General features: G+C 39.9%; 1 protein-coding gene and 1 long non-coding RNA gene across 2 annotated transcripts in view; both read left to right on the top strand.

The window, feature by feature from the left end:
• Window positions 1-11,245, top strand: part of LOC140493735 (uncharacterized) — a 29,575-nt gene extending 18,330 nt beyond the window's left edge. Inside the window, exons 2-3 of the long non-coding RNA XR_011963754.1 lie at window positions 1,333-1,461; window positions 11,163-11,245. This is a non-coding gene — a long non-coding RNA (uncharacterized lncRNA). The remainder of the gene's footprint in view (window positions 1-1,332; window positions 1,462-11,162) is intronic.
• Window positions 11,246-12,202: 957 nt separating this feature from the next.
• The window catches only part of LOC140493734 (spondin-1-like), a 334,053-nt gene continuing 327,252 nt past the window's right edge, over window positions 12,203-19,003 (top strand). Inside the window, exons 1-3 of the mRNA XM_072592548.1 lie at window positions 12,203-13,065; window positions 13,299-13,405; window positions 17,543-17,676. Coding sequence (XP_072448649.1) covers window positions 12,855-13,065; window positions 13,299-13,405; window positions 17,543-17,676 — 452 coding nt within the window. The 5' untranslated portion in view covers window positions 12,203-12,854. The remainder of the gene's footprint in view (window positions 13,066-13,298; window positions 13,406-17,542; window positions 17,677-19,003) is intronic.

The following is a 19,003-nucleotide window of genomic DNA, read 5'->3' as shown; positions in this document are numbered from 1 at the left end:
TGAATACACACAACCCAAAGAGCCAAGATGTCTACCGTCTTCCCCCACTGTTTGAATAAGGTGTCATTGCAGATACAGCATTGAATGACTTCTGTTAACTTAGAACATAGAACATGGAACATTACAGTGCAGTACAGGCCCTTCAGCCCTCAGTGTTGCGCTCATCTGTGGAACCAATCTGGTCTATCTATACTATCCAATGACCATTTAAACGCCTTTAAAACTGGCGAGTCTACTACTTTTTTTTTAAACTGCAACACATTTTCCATGAATCCATAAAACAGCATCTTTTTCCAAATTTAAGTCCACAGTCAAAAAGAAATGTGGCCTTTAAAGCATATTGAAATTATTTCCTATCCGTCAGTGTTACTTGGGTGGAACCAGTAATGTTGTGGTAAAGTCACTGGACGAGCAATCCAGAACTCCAGGTTAATATTTTGGGGACATGGGTTCACATTCCATCATGGTACATTAGATTAGATTTCCTACAGTGTGGAAACAGGCCCTTCGGCCCAAAAAGTCCATACCGACCCTCCGAAGAGCAACCCACCCCCCCACCCCTGACTAAAGCACCTAACACTATGGGCAATTTAGTATGGCTAATTCACTTAACCTGCACATCTTTGGACTGTGGTGACACGTGAATTCTATAGAAGGATATACTGGATTAGTGGTGCTGGAAGAGCACAGCAGTTCAGGCAGCATCCAACGAGCAGCGAAATCCTCTATAGAAGGATTTGCAATTTTTAAAAAATTGACTTCATTGTGACCATGTAACTACTGTCAATTGCATAAAAGCTCTTTCAGGAAGGAGATCTGCTATTCTTAACTAACCCTCCTTCCACATGAAACCAGACCCACAGCAATGTGATTGCCTCTTAACTGTCAACCAGGTTATTTAGGGCTGATTAACAAATGCTGGCCTCGTTAGCAATGCCTACACTCCATGAAGCAAAAAAAAGTATTTTTTCATTGTGTGGTATCTATCTGTTACATTCTGGTGAAGCTTGATTTCTGAAAGTAATTCTCAATGTTTCTTTGTTTGACTGCAACCCATAACATTGCAAATCCTGGAGCCACTATTCAGCCTGGTAACGGAGAGATGAAAAAAGATTTACAATGTAAATGCCAGGCTGGAGAGGTTATTTCAATTGGGAAAGACTGACAGGCTGTGACTCTTTGTTCTGAAGACAAAATAATAACCAATCCCAGTTCCTTCAGGAACTGCATTTTTTTAAAAATTAGCATGACGTTATTCGGACCATTGGTCTTTGTGATATATATATTTATTAATGATCTGGACTTAAGAGTATTTCATTTCAAATTTTGCAGATGGAACAATGAAGAGGAGAGTCACAGACTTCAAGAAGACAGAGGAAGACAGGTGAAATTGAAGGCACATGGCAGATGAAATGTAATGCAGAGTAACGTAAAGTGATGCATTTGGAAGGAAAATTGAAGGTCAGCAATGGAAGTTTAATGGTACAATTTTATAGTGAGATAGAAACAGAGGAACCTGGATTTTTTGTTTGTAAACAACCACAGAAGTTGAGAGGACTGTTAAAAAAGTAAACTGCATTTACATTGTAGAAATAGAGGTATTGTGTTTTAGGAAACATGCCTTAGGAAGGATGCGAAGGACTTGGAAAGGATGCAGAGGAGAGTTACTGGAATAAAGCAGGCATAAGAGATTTCAATTATATGGAGAATGTAGAAGTAGAGACATAGAGATGTACAGCATGGAAACAGACCCTTTGGTCCAACCTGTCCATTCCGACCAGATATCCCAACCCAATCTAGTCCCACCTGCCAGCACCTGGCCCATATCCCTCCAAACTCTTCCTATTCATATACCCATCCAAATGCCTCTTAAATGTTGCAATTGTGCCAATCTCCCCCAGTTCCTCTGGCAACTCATTCCATGCCCATGAAAAAGTTTCCCCTTAGGTCTCTTTTATGTCTTTCCCCTCTCACCCTAAACCTATGCCCTCCAGTTCTGGACTCCCCGACTCCAGGGAAAAGACTTTGCCTATTTACCAAAACCATGCCCCTCATAATTTTGTAAACCTCTGTAAGTTCACCCCTCAGCCTCCGATGATCCAAGGAAAACAGCCCCAGCCCGTTCAGCCTCTCCCTGTAGCTCAAATCCTCCAACACTGGCAACATCCTTGTAAATCTTTTCTGAACCTTTTCAAGTTTCACAACATCTTTCTGATAGGAAGGAGACCAGAATTGCACGCAATATTCCAACAGTGGCCTAACCAATGTCCTGTACAGCCGCAACATGACCTCCCAACTCCTGTACTCAATACTCTGACCAATAAAGGAAAGCATACCAAACACCACCTCACTATCCTATCTACCTGTGACTCCACTTTCAAGGAGCTATGAACCTGCACTCCAAAGTCTCTTTGTTCAGCAACACACACTAGGACCTTACCTTTAAGTGTATAAGTCCTTCTAAGATTTGCTTTCCCAAAATGCAGCACCTCGCATTTATCTAAATTAAACTCCATCTGCCACTTCTCAGCCCCTTGGCCCATCTGGTCAAGATCCTGTTGTAATCTGAGGTAACGCAATGTTCCAACTCAGTTTTGGCAGAATAAGTATGGAGAAAGAGTTTTCACTGACCAGAAGGATTGGTAACAACAGGACACATTAGATAACTGGCAAACAAACCAAGGAGAGAGTGCATAGGTGATTTCCTTTTTAAACTTGGCAAGTTGAAGTAATCCAAACAGCATTGATTGAAAGAGTGATGGAAGCAGATTGATTAGTAACTTGCAAACGAGAACTAAATAAATACTTGGCAAAGAAATACTTGCAATGATATAGGAAATGAGCAAGGGACTAGGACTACTTAGGAAGATCTTTTAATGAATTAGTAAAGTCATGATTAGTTGAATGGCTTCTTCCTTTATTCTAAGGTTCTGACGTACATTTCGAAATATTACAGGAATGCACTTTAACTTTCAAAATGTGGTCAAGTTTTTTTTAACTTGAGCAGATTACTAATCTAGTGAGGAATTCGTATAATTTTCAATATTTATTTCATATTCATCACTAACAAGAGTGTCCAAGTAAAGTGATTTTTTTCTCTCACTGTGCATATTTTCAGCACTTGATAGTTGTTATCTTAATTGCAACAATTCAGAATTAATCTAGGCCTCCTTTATCCTTGAAAGAATAGCAAAGCGCATTATTATTTCAAAGCTCTGGTCCTCCTCCGCTTACAAAGTGACGGGTTTGTACAGAAATCGCAGACAGAATGTTGTGAGGCATGAACAATTTGTCAAAACGTGCACATCGACCAGTCACGATGCCCCATCCACTGGGTTTCACAGGTGTAAGCTGCCTTGGAGAAAAAAAATCAGCTGCTCTTGAGGGGACAGGGTGAGGTCGTCCCGGTTAAACGGCTCCTCATGTGAACCTGATACCGAGAAGGTGAGGCTTGCTAAGACCAGACCCCCACCGCTCCCAGATCTTGCTGCTGACCCTCCTCCACACTCTCCGCAGCAGTCCAGCCCACAAACCTTATTGCATCCTGATTAACCTCGCCCTCAGCAATTGGCTGGGGTGCAAGGCAGGCAGTAACCCCTGTCTTCTTTGTGCTGACTGCCGCAACAGGGAGACCTGCCAGTGCCTATTCAAATACAGTACCTTAGTTTAGCAGATTTACCCCCCCCCCCCCCCAGGAAGTGGTGATACGGTGTGTTTAACCAGCTCACCGACTGGTGAACGACACCTCCATTGCCTTCTTTAAATAAATCTGCTTGAAGTCTGTCTTTGTTTCCCCAAATGCTACCTGACTCGTTAGTATTTCGAGCATTTTCTGATTGTTTTTAAGATTTCCAATATATGCATCACTTTGCTGTGCGTAGCAGACTTGTGTGCAGCACTTCAGAACTGTAGTCACTGGTATAATTTCCTGCAAGAGAAATCTTGAGGAATCCAGCAAGACAATGACATGCAGGATAAAGCTTGCAGCATTGCTAGTGGTCCAACTCTGGTCTGCAAAACTAGTTTCCTTTAGCTTATTCAAGGCGGGTGGCAAATACTGATGTGATGGTAGCATATTTTCCCGGAGTAATAATCCGGATGTCTAGACTAATTATCTAAGACACGTGTTCAAATCCCACCACGGCAGCTAGGAAATGTAAATTCAGCGAATTGAACAAATCTGGATTTTTTAAAAAAATCAATAATGATCACCAAATCAAAGTGTTGTAATAACCCGTCAAGTTCACTCATAACCTTTTTGGAGGGAAATGTGCCGTTGTTACCTGCTTTGGCTTATATGTGACTTCAGACCCTGATATAGTTTCAAGACATCTTCTCAACACCTGTTAGAAATAAGTAATAAATACTGACTTTGCTTGTGATATTCACACCCTGTCAATGAACAAGAAAAATGACTGAGATAAACAGAAACCGTTTACATTTCAGCCTAATTTGCATTTCAAAAGTAAAGCATTGTGGAAGCTGGAAATCTGAAATAGCAATCGAAGGTGTTGGCAATACTCAACAAATCAGGAGGCAAATGTGGAGAGGGAAACAGAGTTGATAATGTTTAATATTTCTGACCTGTTCTCGGAGCCAGAAGCAATTTAAGGTGTAACAGGTTTTAATCAAATACAGAGGCAGGAAAAGGAAGGAGTTTTAGAGGATGTTTGAACTGAGAATAAAGAATGTGATCATATGCAAAATAGGGTACATTAAATGACAGAAAAGGATGCAAGGCAAAAGATGATAATGAGACAAATAAAGAAATTAAGACTTGACTTGAAGAGATATAGTGGCAGTAACAGAATCATTGGCAGCACATGCTGTTTCAGTAAATGACAGATGTGGTTGATCTTGTGATTTTCATAAGTTTTGTTAATATTTCTATTATAGATAAATTGCATTATAAGAAGTTGATGAATGGATGCATTAAAAACCTTCTGAGGCCATTTTTTAAATAATTAACTCAATAACAATGTAAGCAATTTTGTTGGTTCATAAGCATCATTTTTAAAAAAACATTTTTAGCTCATCACAGATTGTGTTTTAAGATCATGATATAATGCAGTGTTCATATGCAGATTGCACATAAAACATCAACTCAACCCCAAGAAGTGCTGACTGACCAGTTAACAAATGAAATCTTAGTTACACAGCCATGTGTTTATCTATGGTCCCCGTGAGGCAACAAAGTTGAAATATGTATATTTATGCAGCTTTGATATTTATTTACATCCAGTAAGCCCTGTCTCTCAAGGAACCAATTAAAAAACAATTTATTCAATGTTTGCCGAAGTGTATTAGAAACAGAAGTGTTGGTTCAGGTGTTGCTACTACAACAACAATTCACACTAATATAATGATTTTAACATGATAGAACATCTCACATCATTTCATGGGGATGGAGTCAAACGAAATCTGAAACTAAGCCACATAAAGGCATACCAAATCAGGTGACTGAAAATTTAATAAAAGGGTTAGTTAGTAAGGAGTGTATTAGATGAAGAGAGAGGTAGATGGGTGAGAGATTTATGAAGAGATTTCATGGGTTTACCCCAAAGGTATGAATGTCAAAGTGGACTGATTAAACTAAAGGATGTGGAAAAGGCCAGAACTGGAGGGGCTGAAAGATTTTGAAGAGATATGGCGTTATAGAATCATAGAGATGTGTAGCATGGAAACAGACCCTTCAGTCCAACTCATCCATGGTGATTAGATATCCTAAATTAATCTAGTCCCATTTGCCAGTACTTGGCCCATTTCCCTCTAAACCCTTCCTATTCGTACACCCATCCAGATGCATTTTAAATGTCATTGTACCAGCCTCCACCACTTTCTTTGGCAGCTCATTCCATACAAGCACCATCCACTGCATGAAAACATTGTTTTAGGCCCCTTTTAAATCTTTCCCCTCTCACCTTAAATCTATGTCCTCTAGTTCTGGACTTCCCCACTCCAGGGAAAAGACCTTGTATATATTTATCCTATCCATGATTCTCATGATTTTATAAACCTCTATAAGGTCATCCCTCAGCCTCCGATACTTCATGGAAAACAGCCCCAGCCTATTCAACCTTTCCCTCCAACTCTGGTAATGTCCTTGTAAATCTTTTCTGAACCCTTTCAACTTTCACAAAATCCATACTATAGAAATGAGACCAGAATTGTACACAATATTCCAAAAGTGGCCTAACCAATGTCCTGTACAGCTGCAACATGACCTCCTAACTCCTATATTCAATGCTCTAACCAATAAAGGAAAGCATACCAAATACCTTCTTCACTATCCTATCTACCTGCGATTTTCAAGGAATGATGAACTTTCACTCCAAGCTTTCTTTGTTTAGCAACACTTCCTATGACCTTACTATTAAGTGTATAGGTCCTGCCTTGATTTGCCTTTCCAAAATGGAGAACCTTACATTTATCTAAATTAAACTCCATCTGCCACTCTTTGGCACATTGGACCATTTGATCAAGATCCTGTGGTACTCTGAAGTAACCTTCTTCACTGTATGCTGCACCTCCAATGTTGGTATCATTTGCAAACTTACTAACTATACCTCCTATGTTCACATCCAAATCATCTATATAAATGAAGAAAAGCACCGATCCTTGTGGCACACCGATGGTCACAGGTCTTCAATCTGAAAAGCAACACTTCCCCACCACCCTTTGTCTTCTACCTTCTGGCTTTGTAACCTTTTAAGACGTTACAGAAATAGTGAGAGGTGAGGTCATATATCAAACCAAAATTAGACTATTAGTAAAGAGTGCCATCAGAGTGAAATGGTCTTGCTTTAAAAGAGCTTGAAGTAAAATCAGTCTGAGTAAAATTAGAAATAATGAGAGTCAGAAAACACTAGTGAGAGTCAGTTATGGACCTCCAAATCATCGATACAACCTTAGACAGAGCAATAAACAAGCAATTATTGGCACTTGTAACAAATGAAATGTAATAAATGTGGAAATTTTAATCTTCATATAGAATGGGGCAATCAAATCAGCAAGAATGCTCTAGAGGATGGGCTTGTAGAACATTTTTGTGAAAATTTCTTCAAATAATACATTGTATAATGAACTGGGGTTAAGGCTATCTTTGATATAGTATTGTGTAATGAAGCAGGATTATTTAGCAATATCTCGGTAAAGGATCCATTGGAAAGTACTGATCATATTGTAATTAAATTCCATGTTCAATTTGCAAGGAAACATACTTTTATCACAAATAAAAATATTAAATTTAAACAAAATAAATTACAGATTTATGACAGAAGCACTAATTAAGATTGATTGTATAAATGGGCTAAAGGTATCGATGTAAATGAATAGCGAGAAAATGTAAGGAAACAATTCAGAATGTTAGATAAAGGTTTATTCCATTGAAAAACAAAAACTTATCAAACTGACTCATCCCTGGCTCCCTCAGGAAGTCAAAGACAGTCTTCGATTAAAACAAGAGACATTCAATTTTGGAGAAAAGCCAGTCTAAGTCTGAATATGTTGGAGTGTTTTAGAAATCAGCAAAAGACCAACAAAAATGTTGCATAAAGGAAAAAGTGAGTGACTGAGGCAAAAGTATAAAAACAGATTATAAAAGCTTTTCCAAAAATATAAAAGGAAGGAAATAGCTAAAGTAAACATTGATCCATTGGAAGCAGCAATGGGAAATTGTCATGGGTGATGAAGAAATAGCAAAGGCATTAAACAAATATTTTATATTTTTCTTTGTTGTAGATGACAGAAGTTTAATTTCAGAAATAATTTTAACCTAGAGGCTAAAAAGACTGAGGAAATTAAGAAAACTAATATCAACAAAAAAGAACAGGAAAAACCCTGGCATCAAATGGCTTACATTCTAGGGTTCTCAAGAGAGAACTCCAGGGATAGTGGATGGGCTATCTATGATTTTCCCAAACCCCCTTAGATAAAGGAACATTTCTATCAGTTTGGAAGTTGGAATATAGTATATTACTTTTTAAGAAAGCAGAGAGAAAGAACAGATGGAACTAAGGCCAATTAGGCTAACATTGATTGTTGTGAAAATCCTATAATTGATTTTTAAGGAACTTTAACAGCTTGTTTATAAAATCCCAGGTTGATTAGAACAAATCAACATAGTTTACTAAAGGAAAATCCTGTTTGACAAATTTAGTGGATTAAGTGAATGAGCAACAAGATAGCAAATAGATTATTGTCTAGGCATGTGTGAAGCTGTCCACTTTGTTCCTGAGATTATATAAGCAGAATATTGTTTTGAAAGAAGTGAATTTTGGAAGTGGTTATGTTCAAAGAGACTTGAATGTGATCATACAAGAAACATGGTGAATGTTAAGAAGCAGGTACAGCAAGAAATTAGAAAAGCAAATGACATATTGGCCTTATTACAAGGGGGTTGGAATACAGAGGTAAAGAATTCTTGTTATTGCATAGGGTTTTCATGAGATCATATCTGGAATATTGTGTTCCATTTTGATCTTCACACTTAATTATGAATTCCCTTGTACTGGAGGCAATACAGTGAAGGTTCACTAAATTGGTCCCTCAAATGAAGAGGGTGCCCTATGATGAGAAGCTGAACATGTAGGATCTATATTCTCTAGAGTTTAGAAGAATGAGAGGCATCTCTTAGAAATATATAAGATTCCGAAGGTCGTGATAGAGTTGAAACTGTAATATTGTTTCCATTATTTAGGGATCTAAAACATGGGGACACAGTCTCCAAAAAAGGAGACCATCATTTAGGACTGAGGTGAAGAGAAATTGCTTCACTCAAAGCATTATGAATCTTTGGAATTCTCTACTCCAAAAGGTTGTAGATGCTCTATTATTGAACACATTTAAGGCAATATAATACAAATTCTCGCAGGGTATTAAGAGATCTCGGGAAGAGGCAAGGAAGTTGAGTTGAAATCAGAGATCAACAATGGTTGTATTTATTGATAGAGCAGGCTCAATGGGCCACATATATGCACTCCTGCTTTTGTTTTTGTGTTTTTATGTTTTTTATGCTCTCCGTGCTAAAACTTGAAAAAGGACCAATTCTCGGTTTCAAGTCAGGAGCAGATATTTCATTCCAGTGGTACCCAAACCTAGAATCAACCTTAGGGTACGCTAGACCTAACTTATCCCACACATTCTCATATTACTTGTCAACACTGGATACCTACACTTAGTCCAGTACATTGTATAAAATGAAGGCTATTCAGTCTCTCAAGCATTCAACTAGGAGACCGCTGATCTCTACCTTGGCTCCATTTATCCATTGTTACTCTGCATCACTCATCAAACAAAATTAAGTCCTTACTCTGCAGCCAGCAAGTAAAATAAAAAAGGACTAAAAATATTTGAATTAAATACTTATTTATGATTAACCAGGACCATTGATTTTAATTTCCCACAGAACAATGATTAGAAACAAAAGTTAATGCTATAAAAACAGATGTTAAGATTTTCAGAAACCACTTAATTAAAATTAGTTTAAGTTGTGCGAGGAGTCAGATTTAACTGTCAGTGGAATTGTAATAGAGAGTCAGTAGTGCATTTTTATCATCTGATCAAAATCATTGTATATGTGAACCATTACGAAATTGTACTATCTATTCACTAGCACCAGTTTTCTCATATTAATCAATGTAATGCCAAGGTTTTGATAATATTAGCATGAATATCGTGGTCCCAGAATGCTGCCTGCAGAGGGTGCTTAAGGAAATCCCCAGTGCATATCTTCTTTTCAGCAACATATGAAGATTTATAAGACCATAAGAATGGAAGACATGGGAGCAGAAATTAGGCCATTCATCCCATTGAGTCCACTTCACCATTCAATCATGGCTGATAAGTTTTTCAACTTCATTCTCCCTCTTGATCCCCTTGATATTCAAGAACATATCTAGCTCAGTCTTAAATATACTCAATGACCTGCCCTTCACAGCCTTCTGTGGCAATGAATTCCACAGATTCACCACTGTCTGACTGAAGAGGTTTCTCCTTATTTCTATTCTAAAAGATCTTCCCTTCACTTTGAGGCTATGCCCTCAAGTCCTCATCTGTCCTACCAATGGAAACATCTTCTCAATGTTTACTCTGTCCAGGCCATTCGGTATTCTAAATGTTTCACTTAGGTCTTCCCTCATCCTTCTAAACTCCATGCAAGTATAGTTCCAGAGTCCTCAAACATTCCTCATACGTTAAGCTGTTCATTCCTGGGACCATTGTTGTGGACCTCCTCTGAACGCGCTCCAGGGTCAGTACTTGATGGGCCAAGTGAAACAAGGTTAAAAATCGCACAACACCAGGTTATAGTCCAACAGGTTTGTTTGGAAGCACTAGCTTTTGGACCACTGTTCCTTCATCAAGTAGCTGTGGGACAGGACCATAAGACACAGAATTTATAGCGAATGATTACAGTGAACAATGTTGGATTTTCACCTGGTGTTATGTGATTTTTAACCTTGTCTACCCCAGTCCAACACCAGCTCCTCCACATCAACTGAAACATGTGTTATATGGGGAGATGTCGCAGAGACTGTAGTACTCAATTAGATGGGTTGTGAAAATAAAGAGGAATGAAGAGCTGTCAGAACAATGTGGGTACTGTACCAAGGATTGTGACTTGCTCATGGTCCTCCAGCACAGTACTGAGGGAATGCTGAATTATTGGCAGAACCATCTTTTGGATGAGACACTACATTGGGCCCTGTCTACCTTCTGAGGTGCATTTAAAAGATCTCAGACACGACTGGAAGAAGACTTTTTTCCCAGTGTCCTCAATCAACGTAAAACAAATTAAACTATTGTCATATGGTGGTTGATGGAAACTCACTGTGTGTAAAGAATCTGCAGTGTTTATTGTAGCACAACACTGATTGCACTTCCCCGTTACTTCATTGACAACCTGAGTATGTGAAAGATGTTGAATAAGTGTCCGGCTTATTTTTCTTCTTGCGTTCCATGTTTTGATATGTTTTGGTATGTAAAACTTACTATAAATTTCTGTGTCTTCTTACCTGACGCCTAGTACTTAGAAAACAGGGATACTGACACTGACCTTACCAGACTGACATGTATTGATACTAAAGATGGGAAACAATAGATAGAATTGGAAATAGATTGAACATAAACAGTAATGAGTTGATGTATTTATGTTGCCTTCAAAGGCTGCGGATTTCTGCAATACACATTTGGAGCCGAGAAGCGAAGCAGTTTGAGAGAAACTGCAGTCGCAGGTTCTGAGGTATAGTGGAAGACTTAATATTCCCTTTACTCGGTCTGTAAACACAAAGCAATCTCTGAAATAAATAATTGATTACATGGTTTTGCTTTATTCACTTAATCGCGAGGCAAATGTTTTATTTTGTTTGCGCAAACGAATTCCTTGTCTTCACAGGGGCAAGGCGTGAGGTTTGTCCAAGTGCCATGGGGTGGGGAGGGAAACAGAACTGGCCACTGACAGCAGGTATGGCAGGGGGAGCACACTGAGTTAAAGTGCACAAGGAGACGTGTGTTGGAAAAAAAGGTCATAAACACAAGGATCCGATCCCTCTTTGTCTCTGGCTTCTCTAATATGTGAAGATCTGATCTCTAACCAGCACTTGGAATTCCAGTTATCAAACGTGCGTGCAAACTGAAGGGAAACGTTCCCACAGAACGATTTAAGAATTTAAAATAGTGATCTACTCCCCCACTCCCTCAAGGTGGTGCATGAGACTCGGATACCATGACCACTGCCCAGGGCATGCTCTTTGCTTCCCTGTCAGGTTATTGGATCGCTCACCCCAAGTGCGCAATGTTAGAATGATCGAATCATACAATAAAAGGTGGCCATTCGGCCTGACGTGTCTGTGCCGGCTCTTTCGAGCAGTTCTCCAGATCATCCGTTCTTTCACAGTAGCTCCACCTCCAACCCCCCCAGCTCCACCTCCAACACCCACCCCCCCAGCTCCACCTCCAAACCGCCCCCCCCCCCCCACCCCCCCGCCCCGTTCAAGTATTTGCTTATTTCCTTTTTGAAAGTTAACTCCTCTTCCATTTCCTTTTCGGACGGTGTGTCCCAGATCACACACAAACAAAAACACCCTGTTTTAAAAGTCATTTGTGGCCTTTCATTGACACTGCAATGAAACATGGATGTTTTATTGAGAAATTTGCAAAAGCCATGAAATGAATCGCTGCTACAATTTCAAGTAACGTTTAACTGTGGCTGCTGAACAAATCAAGCCCTCCGCTTTCCCGTTTGTACGCAGACCCTGTTTATCCTTGTGTTCTGAATGTAACCAAAGACTTTTTTCTTTCGTCTCCCAATCCTCCAGCTTGTTGAAAAGTTTGTGTGTGTGTGTGTGTGTGTGTTTTCAGGGACATGTAGCTCGGATCTTTTAAGCAGTGTCTTAGAAACGAGGGAAATCTTGCAGGCGCTCAGCTTTGCCAGTGCGTTTTATGTTTGGGGTGGGCGTCATTTCTGTCAATTACCTCCAACCTCCTCTCAGAAAAAAATACCTCCACCCCAATGTGACTAACTAGTCCACTGACGCTGCGGGAGGTGAATACAGCGCACCGCGCAGTTGTATACAGTACTGTATGTGCTGTTGCACCACTGTTAAGCAAGGGAGTGTGTGTGTGCTGTGCTTGGGTGGTGCTACACAGTTAACACGTGAAATCCGACTTTAAAAGCAGCAGCTGTGAAACTGACGGGTCTGGTCAATTTCACGCGAACTGGAACATTCCAAAAGCAGCGATTTCTGCCCTTGCCTGTCTGTTTCAGCTGTAGATCACAAGCACGCCACCAGCCTGAGAGAGACAGTCAAGAGAGTACAAGAGAAGACACACACACACACACACATATACATATACACATGAACACGATGGACTTCTGTCTGCGCTCCTTCGCTCTGCTCCTCGCCCTTTCTGCGGTGATCGGTTCCTTTAACGACCAGAGCCCGGTCACCGAAGGATACTGTAATCGTATCGTGAGGTCTCAGGGCAGCCGGAGGGACGGGAACACCGGATTCAGCCTCCAGATCGAAGGGAATCCCGAATTCTACACCCCAGGCAGCACCTACCGGGGTAAGTAAGCAATCCTCCAGCACCAGCTCCCTCTCTCACATCTCAAAGCTGTGAGCTGCTTTCTCTTTTAAACCCAAATTTCACCCTGTTAAGTTACTTTTTGAAAAAAAATGTATTCACTCCTAACTGTCGGAAATCTGTCTGCTAACTTTACAGGTATTGTATCGGCTGTGTGTGTGTTTCTTTTGTCTCCTTCCTGTTTTATTATTTTCTCTCTTTTTTTTTCTTTTAAGTCACCCTCTCGGCGACAGTTCCATCCTATTTCCGCGGATTCACTCTGATAGCCCTCAGGGACGGAGAGGACGGCGACAGGGAAGAGGAATACGCTGGTAACTTTCAGGTAGGAAAACCACATCTCCTGGGGTCCCTTCACTCCGTCCCTTTACCCCAGCTCCCAGCACGCATCCCTTTGTGGTCAAGGTAAACTCGGAAATGGTCAATTCGTTCTGTCCCACCTTTCAGATTGAGGTGAACATTTGTTTGCGAGGCAGAGTCGATACCAAGACTCTGTGTGTGTGTGTGTGAGAGAGAGAGAGACTTTGAACAATATCATTATTCCCAATTATAAGAGAGGGAGTCGTCAATCCCCCGCTGACAGTCAGGTGTGTGTGGGCTTCACTCAATGCCTCGCGAATTAATATTTTTAATATTTATGCCTGGATGTGTGCCTGTGTGCGCGCGAGTACAAACACACAATTTACTGCCTTGAATGACAGTTCAGGACGATGTCTGGTTTACAGAGCCACTACTGGGAAAGATTAAATAATTTCACATTTGGATTAGCTCTGCCCAGACATGAAAAGGAAGTGGAAAGCTTTCTTTTTTTCAGTTGTCATTTCCCTTACATATGCATAATACTGTAAACCTGTAAGTGAGTGTCTTTGTACATCCCGTGTGTGTACTTTACACATGTGTCTGAGCGGCGGTGTACATGTGAGTCAACGTAAAGAGAACTAATAGCAAAAATGCTGCCATCAAAATAATTTCTAAGTAATTCTGAATGTGAGCCAACATATGATCCACGTGTGCAATTAAACTGCACATTCTTGAATCAGAAAAGTGGCTGCTTCCCGAAGCCATTGTTGGAGGGATTAATTAACTTCAGAATTGGATTAGCTTTGACCCTGTATAACAAAAAGAAAACCTGTCACTAGTTTACTTCAACTGTCGTTTATGAAACGTTGAACCTTAAGTTTGTGTCATGCTGTCTTGTAACCTGTGTAGTCAGTAGTTTGAATAAGAGATTAGATAATTTATTTTATTAAGATTATATTCCTCTTTTATGTATCATTTATTTTGTTTAGTTCTAATGATTAGATAATTCAAAAATGATTTAGAACAAAAACTTATTTTGTATAATTTGAGGTTCAAATGTATTTGGACCTTGCCAGTTTTCTGCTTATCTTGCTCTTTCAATATTTTTTTCATTTTCACGGTGGTGATTTGTTCCAATTTATTTCAAATCGGGATAAAAGATTAAGGCATTCATAAAGCTCTGAAAGTTTGGCAGATTGCAAAGGTCCTTTGGCCCTCAGTTATGGAACAAAAATAGAAATTGCTAGAAAATCTCACCAGGTCTGGCAACATCTGTGGAAAGAAATGAGTTCACGTTCCAGGTCAAGTGACCTTTCCTCAGAACTATCCCACAGTGTTTCAAAAAGTACCATTCCGAAACTTCTTATCTGCTCCGGCTCATTTTTCTCTTTTGAGATGTCCCTTAAAGCCTACCTCTGTAATGAAGCCTTTGCTCAACTGAACTAATCCCTTCTTATAAAATTTTTAATATGTAACATTCTTGAGGTGATTTGGGATTTTTTTTAAGTTAAAGGTGCTGCATAAATACATGTTTTAAACACTTTGATGTTCGCTGAAATGATAGGACTGCAATCAAAGTTATAGGGTATAACGCTCTGTTTAGACACCCATCTGGAGCACTGTATTCACTTGTGAGAACCATAGCTTACACAGGAAGGTTATACTGGTCTTTGAGGGAAGGCAATGCAGATTTACTGAGATTTGAGGGGTTAAATTACATGGAGAAAGTGAGGACTGCAGATGCTGGAGATCAGAGCTGAAAATGTGTTGCTGGAAAAGCGCAGCAGGTCAGGCAGCATCCAACGAGCAGGAGAATCAACGTTTCGGGCATGAGCCCTTCGTCAGGAATTACGTGGACAGGCTACAGTCCAGCATCTGCAGTCATTGTTTTACCTAGGCTACAGACTAGACTTGTACTGTCTTGCATATGGAAGATGAAGGGATGAAACTTTTGAGATATTTAAGGTGATTAAGGACCAGATGATAAGGTGGACAAAAGTGAACTTAGAATCCAGAATAAGGAAGGATGCCTCTCAATTGTATATACTTCTATTTACAGCTCGACAATTTAGGAAACATTTCTTCATGCAAAATGTTAAGTAATCTGGAAGTGACTCCTCAAAACTTTTTCAGGTCAAGGGCCAATTGAAAATTTCTAGGCTGAGATTAAAGGAGTTAAGATCAGAGCATAAATTATTGAATTGGATGGTGGAACTGGCTCAGAGAGTTGAAAGACTACACCTATTCCTCTTTTCCTGAACAGTAAAAGTTATGTTTAATTCTGAAATTTGTTGAGATGGATTGAGGATACAGCTTATAACATGCATTGTGCAAATATTGTAATCACTGGATTGGAGTGTATTAGCTATAAAAAGAGATTTGACAAACTTGGATTATTTTCACTAGAGCATCAGAGGCTAAGGGGTGATCTGATAGAAGTATATACTATTGAGAGGCATGGATAGGGGGGATCATCAGAGTCTTTTTCCCAAGGCACTAATATTTACATACTAGGGTGAGAGGCTGTAAGTTCAAATGAGATGTGCGAGAAAAGTATTTTTTTTAGTAGAGGGTGGTAAGTGTTCGAGCACTTTGTCAGGGGAGGTGGTAAAAGTAAATATATTAGTAAAGTTTAAGAGGCATTTAGACAGACATGTAGACAGATGCATGAATAGGCAGGGAATAGAGTGATATGGATCATGTACACACAGATGGTATTTGTTTATTTGGATATCATGGTTGGCACAAAGATGGTGGCGTGATGGGCCTATTCCTGTGCTGTACTGTTCTATGTTCAGTATGTTTGTGTGGAATGCATTTAGTCTTGAAGTTATACTGTAGGACGTAAATTCATGGATGTTAAAAGCCTGACAACAATCTCCCCATCTTCACAGCATCAGCACAAGCACTACTGGATTAATTTTAAATGCATTTAGATCTCTGCAAAAATTGCAGATGATCTTGTTCAACATTGTTGTGCTAATATGCTATGTACATTTTTAATCATTCATGGGATGTGGCCATCACTGGCAAATCAATCATTTTGTTTTGCTGATGCCCTTGAAGATGCTGTGGAGCTTTGTTCTTGAAAGACTGTTGTCAATGTGGTATAGGCACACCCACATCACTGTAAGGGTGAAAGGCCCAGCAATACTGAAGGAATACCAATATATTTTGGGTTTTTTTGGAAGTGGTGTTTTGCCCATTCACCTGTTAGCCTTATTCTTCCAGAGATTTTTAATTACCTGTTTGGACACCTTGTGGCACATCTCAAGCACAGGTGGGACTTGAAGGACCAGAGGTAGTGACACTACCTTTGTGCCACAAGACTATGTAACATGAAATCTAAATGATGGCAGAACTCAACTAATCAATTTGACAAGATTTTACCATTCACCTTAAATCTACCTTCAAGGATATAATTTATACAACTCTAATAATATCCTGTTGGCTTTGTTCCATTTTAATTGCACCACAACAACTATAATTAGAGGATAGACTTCAATGTCTAATCTATCAATCATTTAAGATTGCTAGGAAATACGAATGATTACACTACTTCCAAATCTATTTATTGATTAGTTTACTCTGAATGGATGCCACATGTCTCTTGAGAATACATATAATCTATTTTACATTGGTTCCTGTACAGTTGTTACGTAAGCGTTTTTGAAATAAGTTAATGCATAACAAATGCTGATAACGAGGGGTAGCTATAGCTCAGTGGGAAGTACACTTATGAAAGCCATGGGACCAAATCTTACTCCAGAGTCTTGAACACGTAATGCAGTTATATGTGCCTGGTGCCAGTAATTAGGGAGCACTATACTGTCCAAAGTGTTGTCTTTCAGGTGAAATGTTAAGTTGTGACTCTGTCTACAACAATCCCACAGCACTGTTTTGAAGATCCTAAGATACTGGACCAATGCTTTGTTGTTCAACAAACAATATGACTATGGTTTATTTTGTAATTTGCTGTGTGCAAGTTAATTGCTGTATTTCCTATGTTATAGCAGGGACTACACCTCAAAAGAACTTATTTGTTTGCAAAAAAAAACAATGAGATACACTGAGAACTTGAAAGGGTGATTCACAAGTTTTTTTTTCTTGGAATAATTTGTTTCATTAACAAATGTCTGTCTTCCTCTTGCTCAATCTGCAGATAATTGATCATGAGGACACTCAGTTTATGACCAACTGCCCATATGCTGTCACAGAGAGCACACCCAGGAGACGGACACGCATCCAGGTCTTTTGGACAGCACCCGCGGCTGATACAGGCTGCATCATATTGAAGTGAGTTCCAGCACACTCCAGTGAAGGCCTGGGGAGCTTTAAAAGACCAAGAACCTGTGCTTGAGGTGCCAGAAGGCAACTGGCCATTGAGTTTTGAAATAATGAGGGAAAGAAAACTCAGCAAGCTCCAATGACTTTGATTTGTTCCACCGTGGCAGTTACAAACCAAGCTGTAAAGTTTTGTTTCCATACTCAGACGTTATGCATTACCAAATAGTTGAATAAACATTCCAGTAATTTTCATTTAAGTTAGCTTATAAAGCACCTAGATATGTTTCAAGAAAAATAATTTGCATTTATATAGCACATTTTACAATTGCAAATGTCTCAAACAATGAAGCACATTTGGAGTGCAGTCACTGTTGTAATGTAGCAGATACAGGAGCAAGCTCCCACAAACATCAAAGCGATAATGACCATGTAATGACTCTTAAGTTGATCAGCTGGGCCAGTTGACTGAGGAATGGCTAATGGAGTTTAATTCTAATAAATGCGAGCTGTTGCACTTTGGTAAGATAAACAAGGTCAGGACTTATAGTTAATGGTAGGGCCAAGGGGAGTGTTGTCAAACAGATAGACCTAGTGATGCAAGTACGTAATTCCTTGAAAGTGACATCACAGGTAGGCAGGTTGGTGAAGAAGGCATTTGTCACACTTACCTTCATGGGTCTAAGTATTAAGTACAGGAGTTGGGACATCCTATCGCCTCACAGCACTAGAGTCCCAGGTTCAATTCTGGTCTCGGGTACTTGTCTGTGTGGAGTTTGCACATTCTCCCCATATCTGCGTGGATTTCCTCCGGGTGCTCTGGTTTCCTCCCACAGTCCAAAGATGTGCAAGTCAGGTGAATTGGCCATGCTAAATTGCCCATACTTTAGGTGCATTCATCAGAGGGTCTGGGTGGTTTACTCTTCGGAGGGTCGGTGTGGCTTTGTTTAGGGAGGCACGGTGGCTCAGTGGTTAGCACTGCAGCCTCACAGCACCAGGGTCCCAGGTTCAATCCCAGCCTCAGGTGACTGTCTGTCTGGAGTTTGCACATTCTCCCTGTGTCTGCATGGGTTTCCTCCGGGTGCTCCGGTTTCCTCCCACAGTCTAAAGGTGTGCAGGTCAAGTGAATTGGCCATGCTAAATTGCCCATACTGTTAAGTGCATTAGTCAAAAGGAAATGGGTCTGGGTGTGTTGCTCTTCGGAGGGTCGGTGTGGACTGGTTGGGCCAAAGGGCCTGTTTCCACACTGTAGTGAAGCTAATCTAATCTACAGCTGTGTTAAGGCCACATTTGAAATATCACATACAATTCTGGTCACCCTGCTATAAGTGGGATGTGA

Source organism: Chiloscyllium punctatum, chromosome 22 (genome assembly GCF_047496795.1).
Source record: "Chiloscyllium punctatum isolate Juve2018m chromosome 22, sChiPun1.3, whole genome shotgun sequence".
In the NCBI taxonomy this organism is placed as follows: domain Eukaryota; kingdom Metazoa; phylum Chordata; class Chondrichthyes; order Orectolobiformes; family Hemiscylliidae; genus Chiloscyllium; species Chiloscyllium punctatum.
Note: the sequence above shows the minus strand (reverse complement) of the source record. Positions and strands in the feature narration are given on the sequence as shown.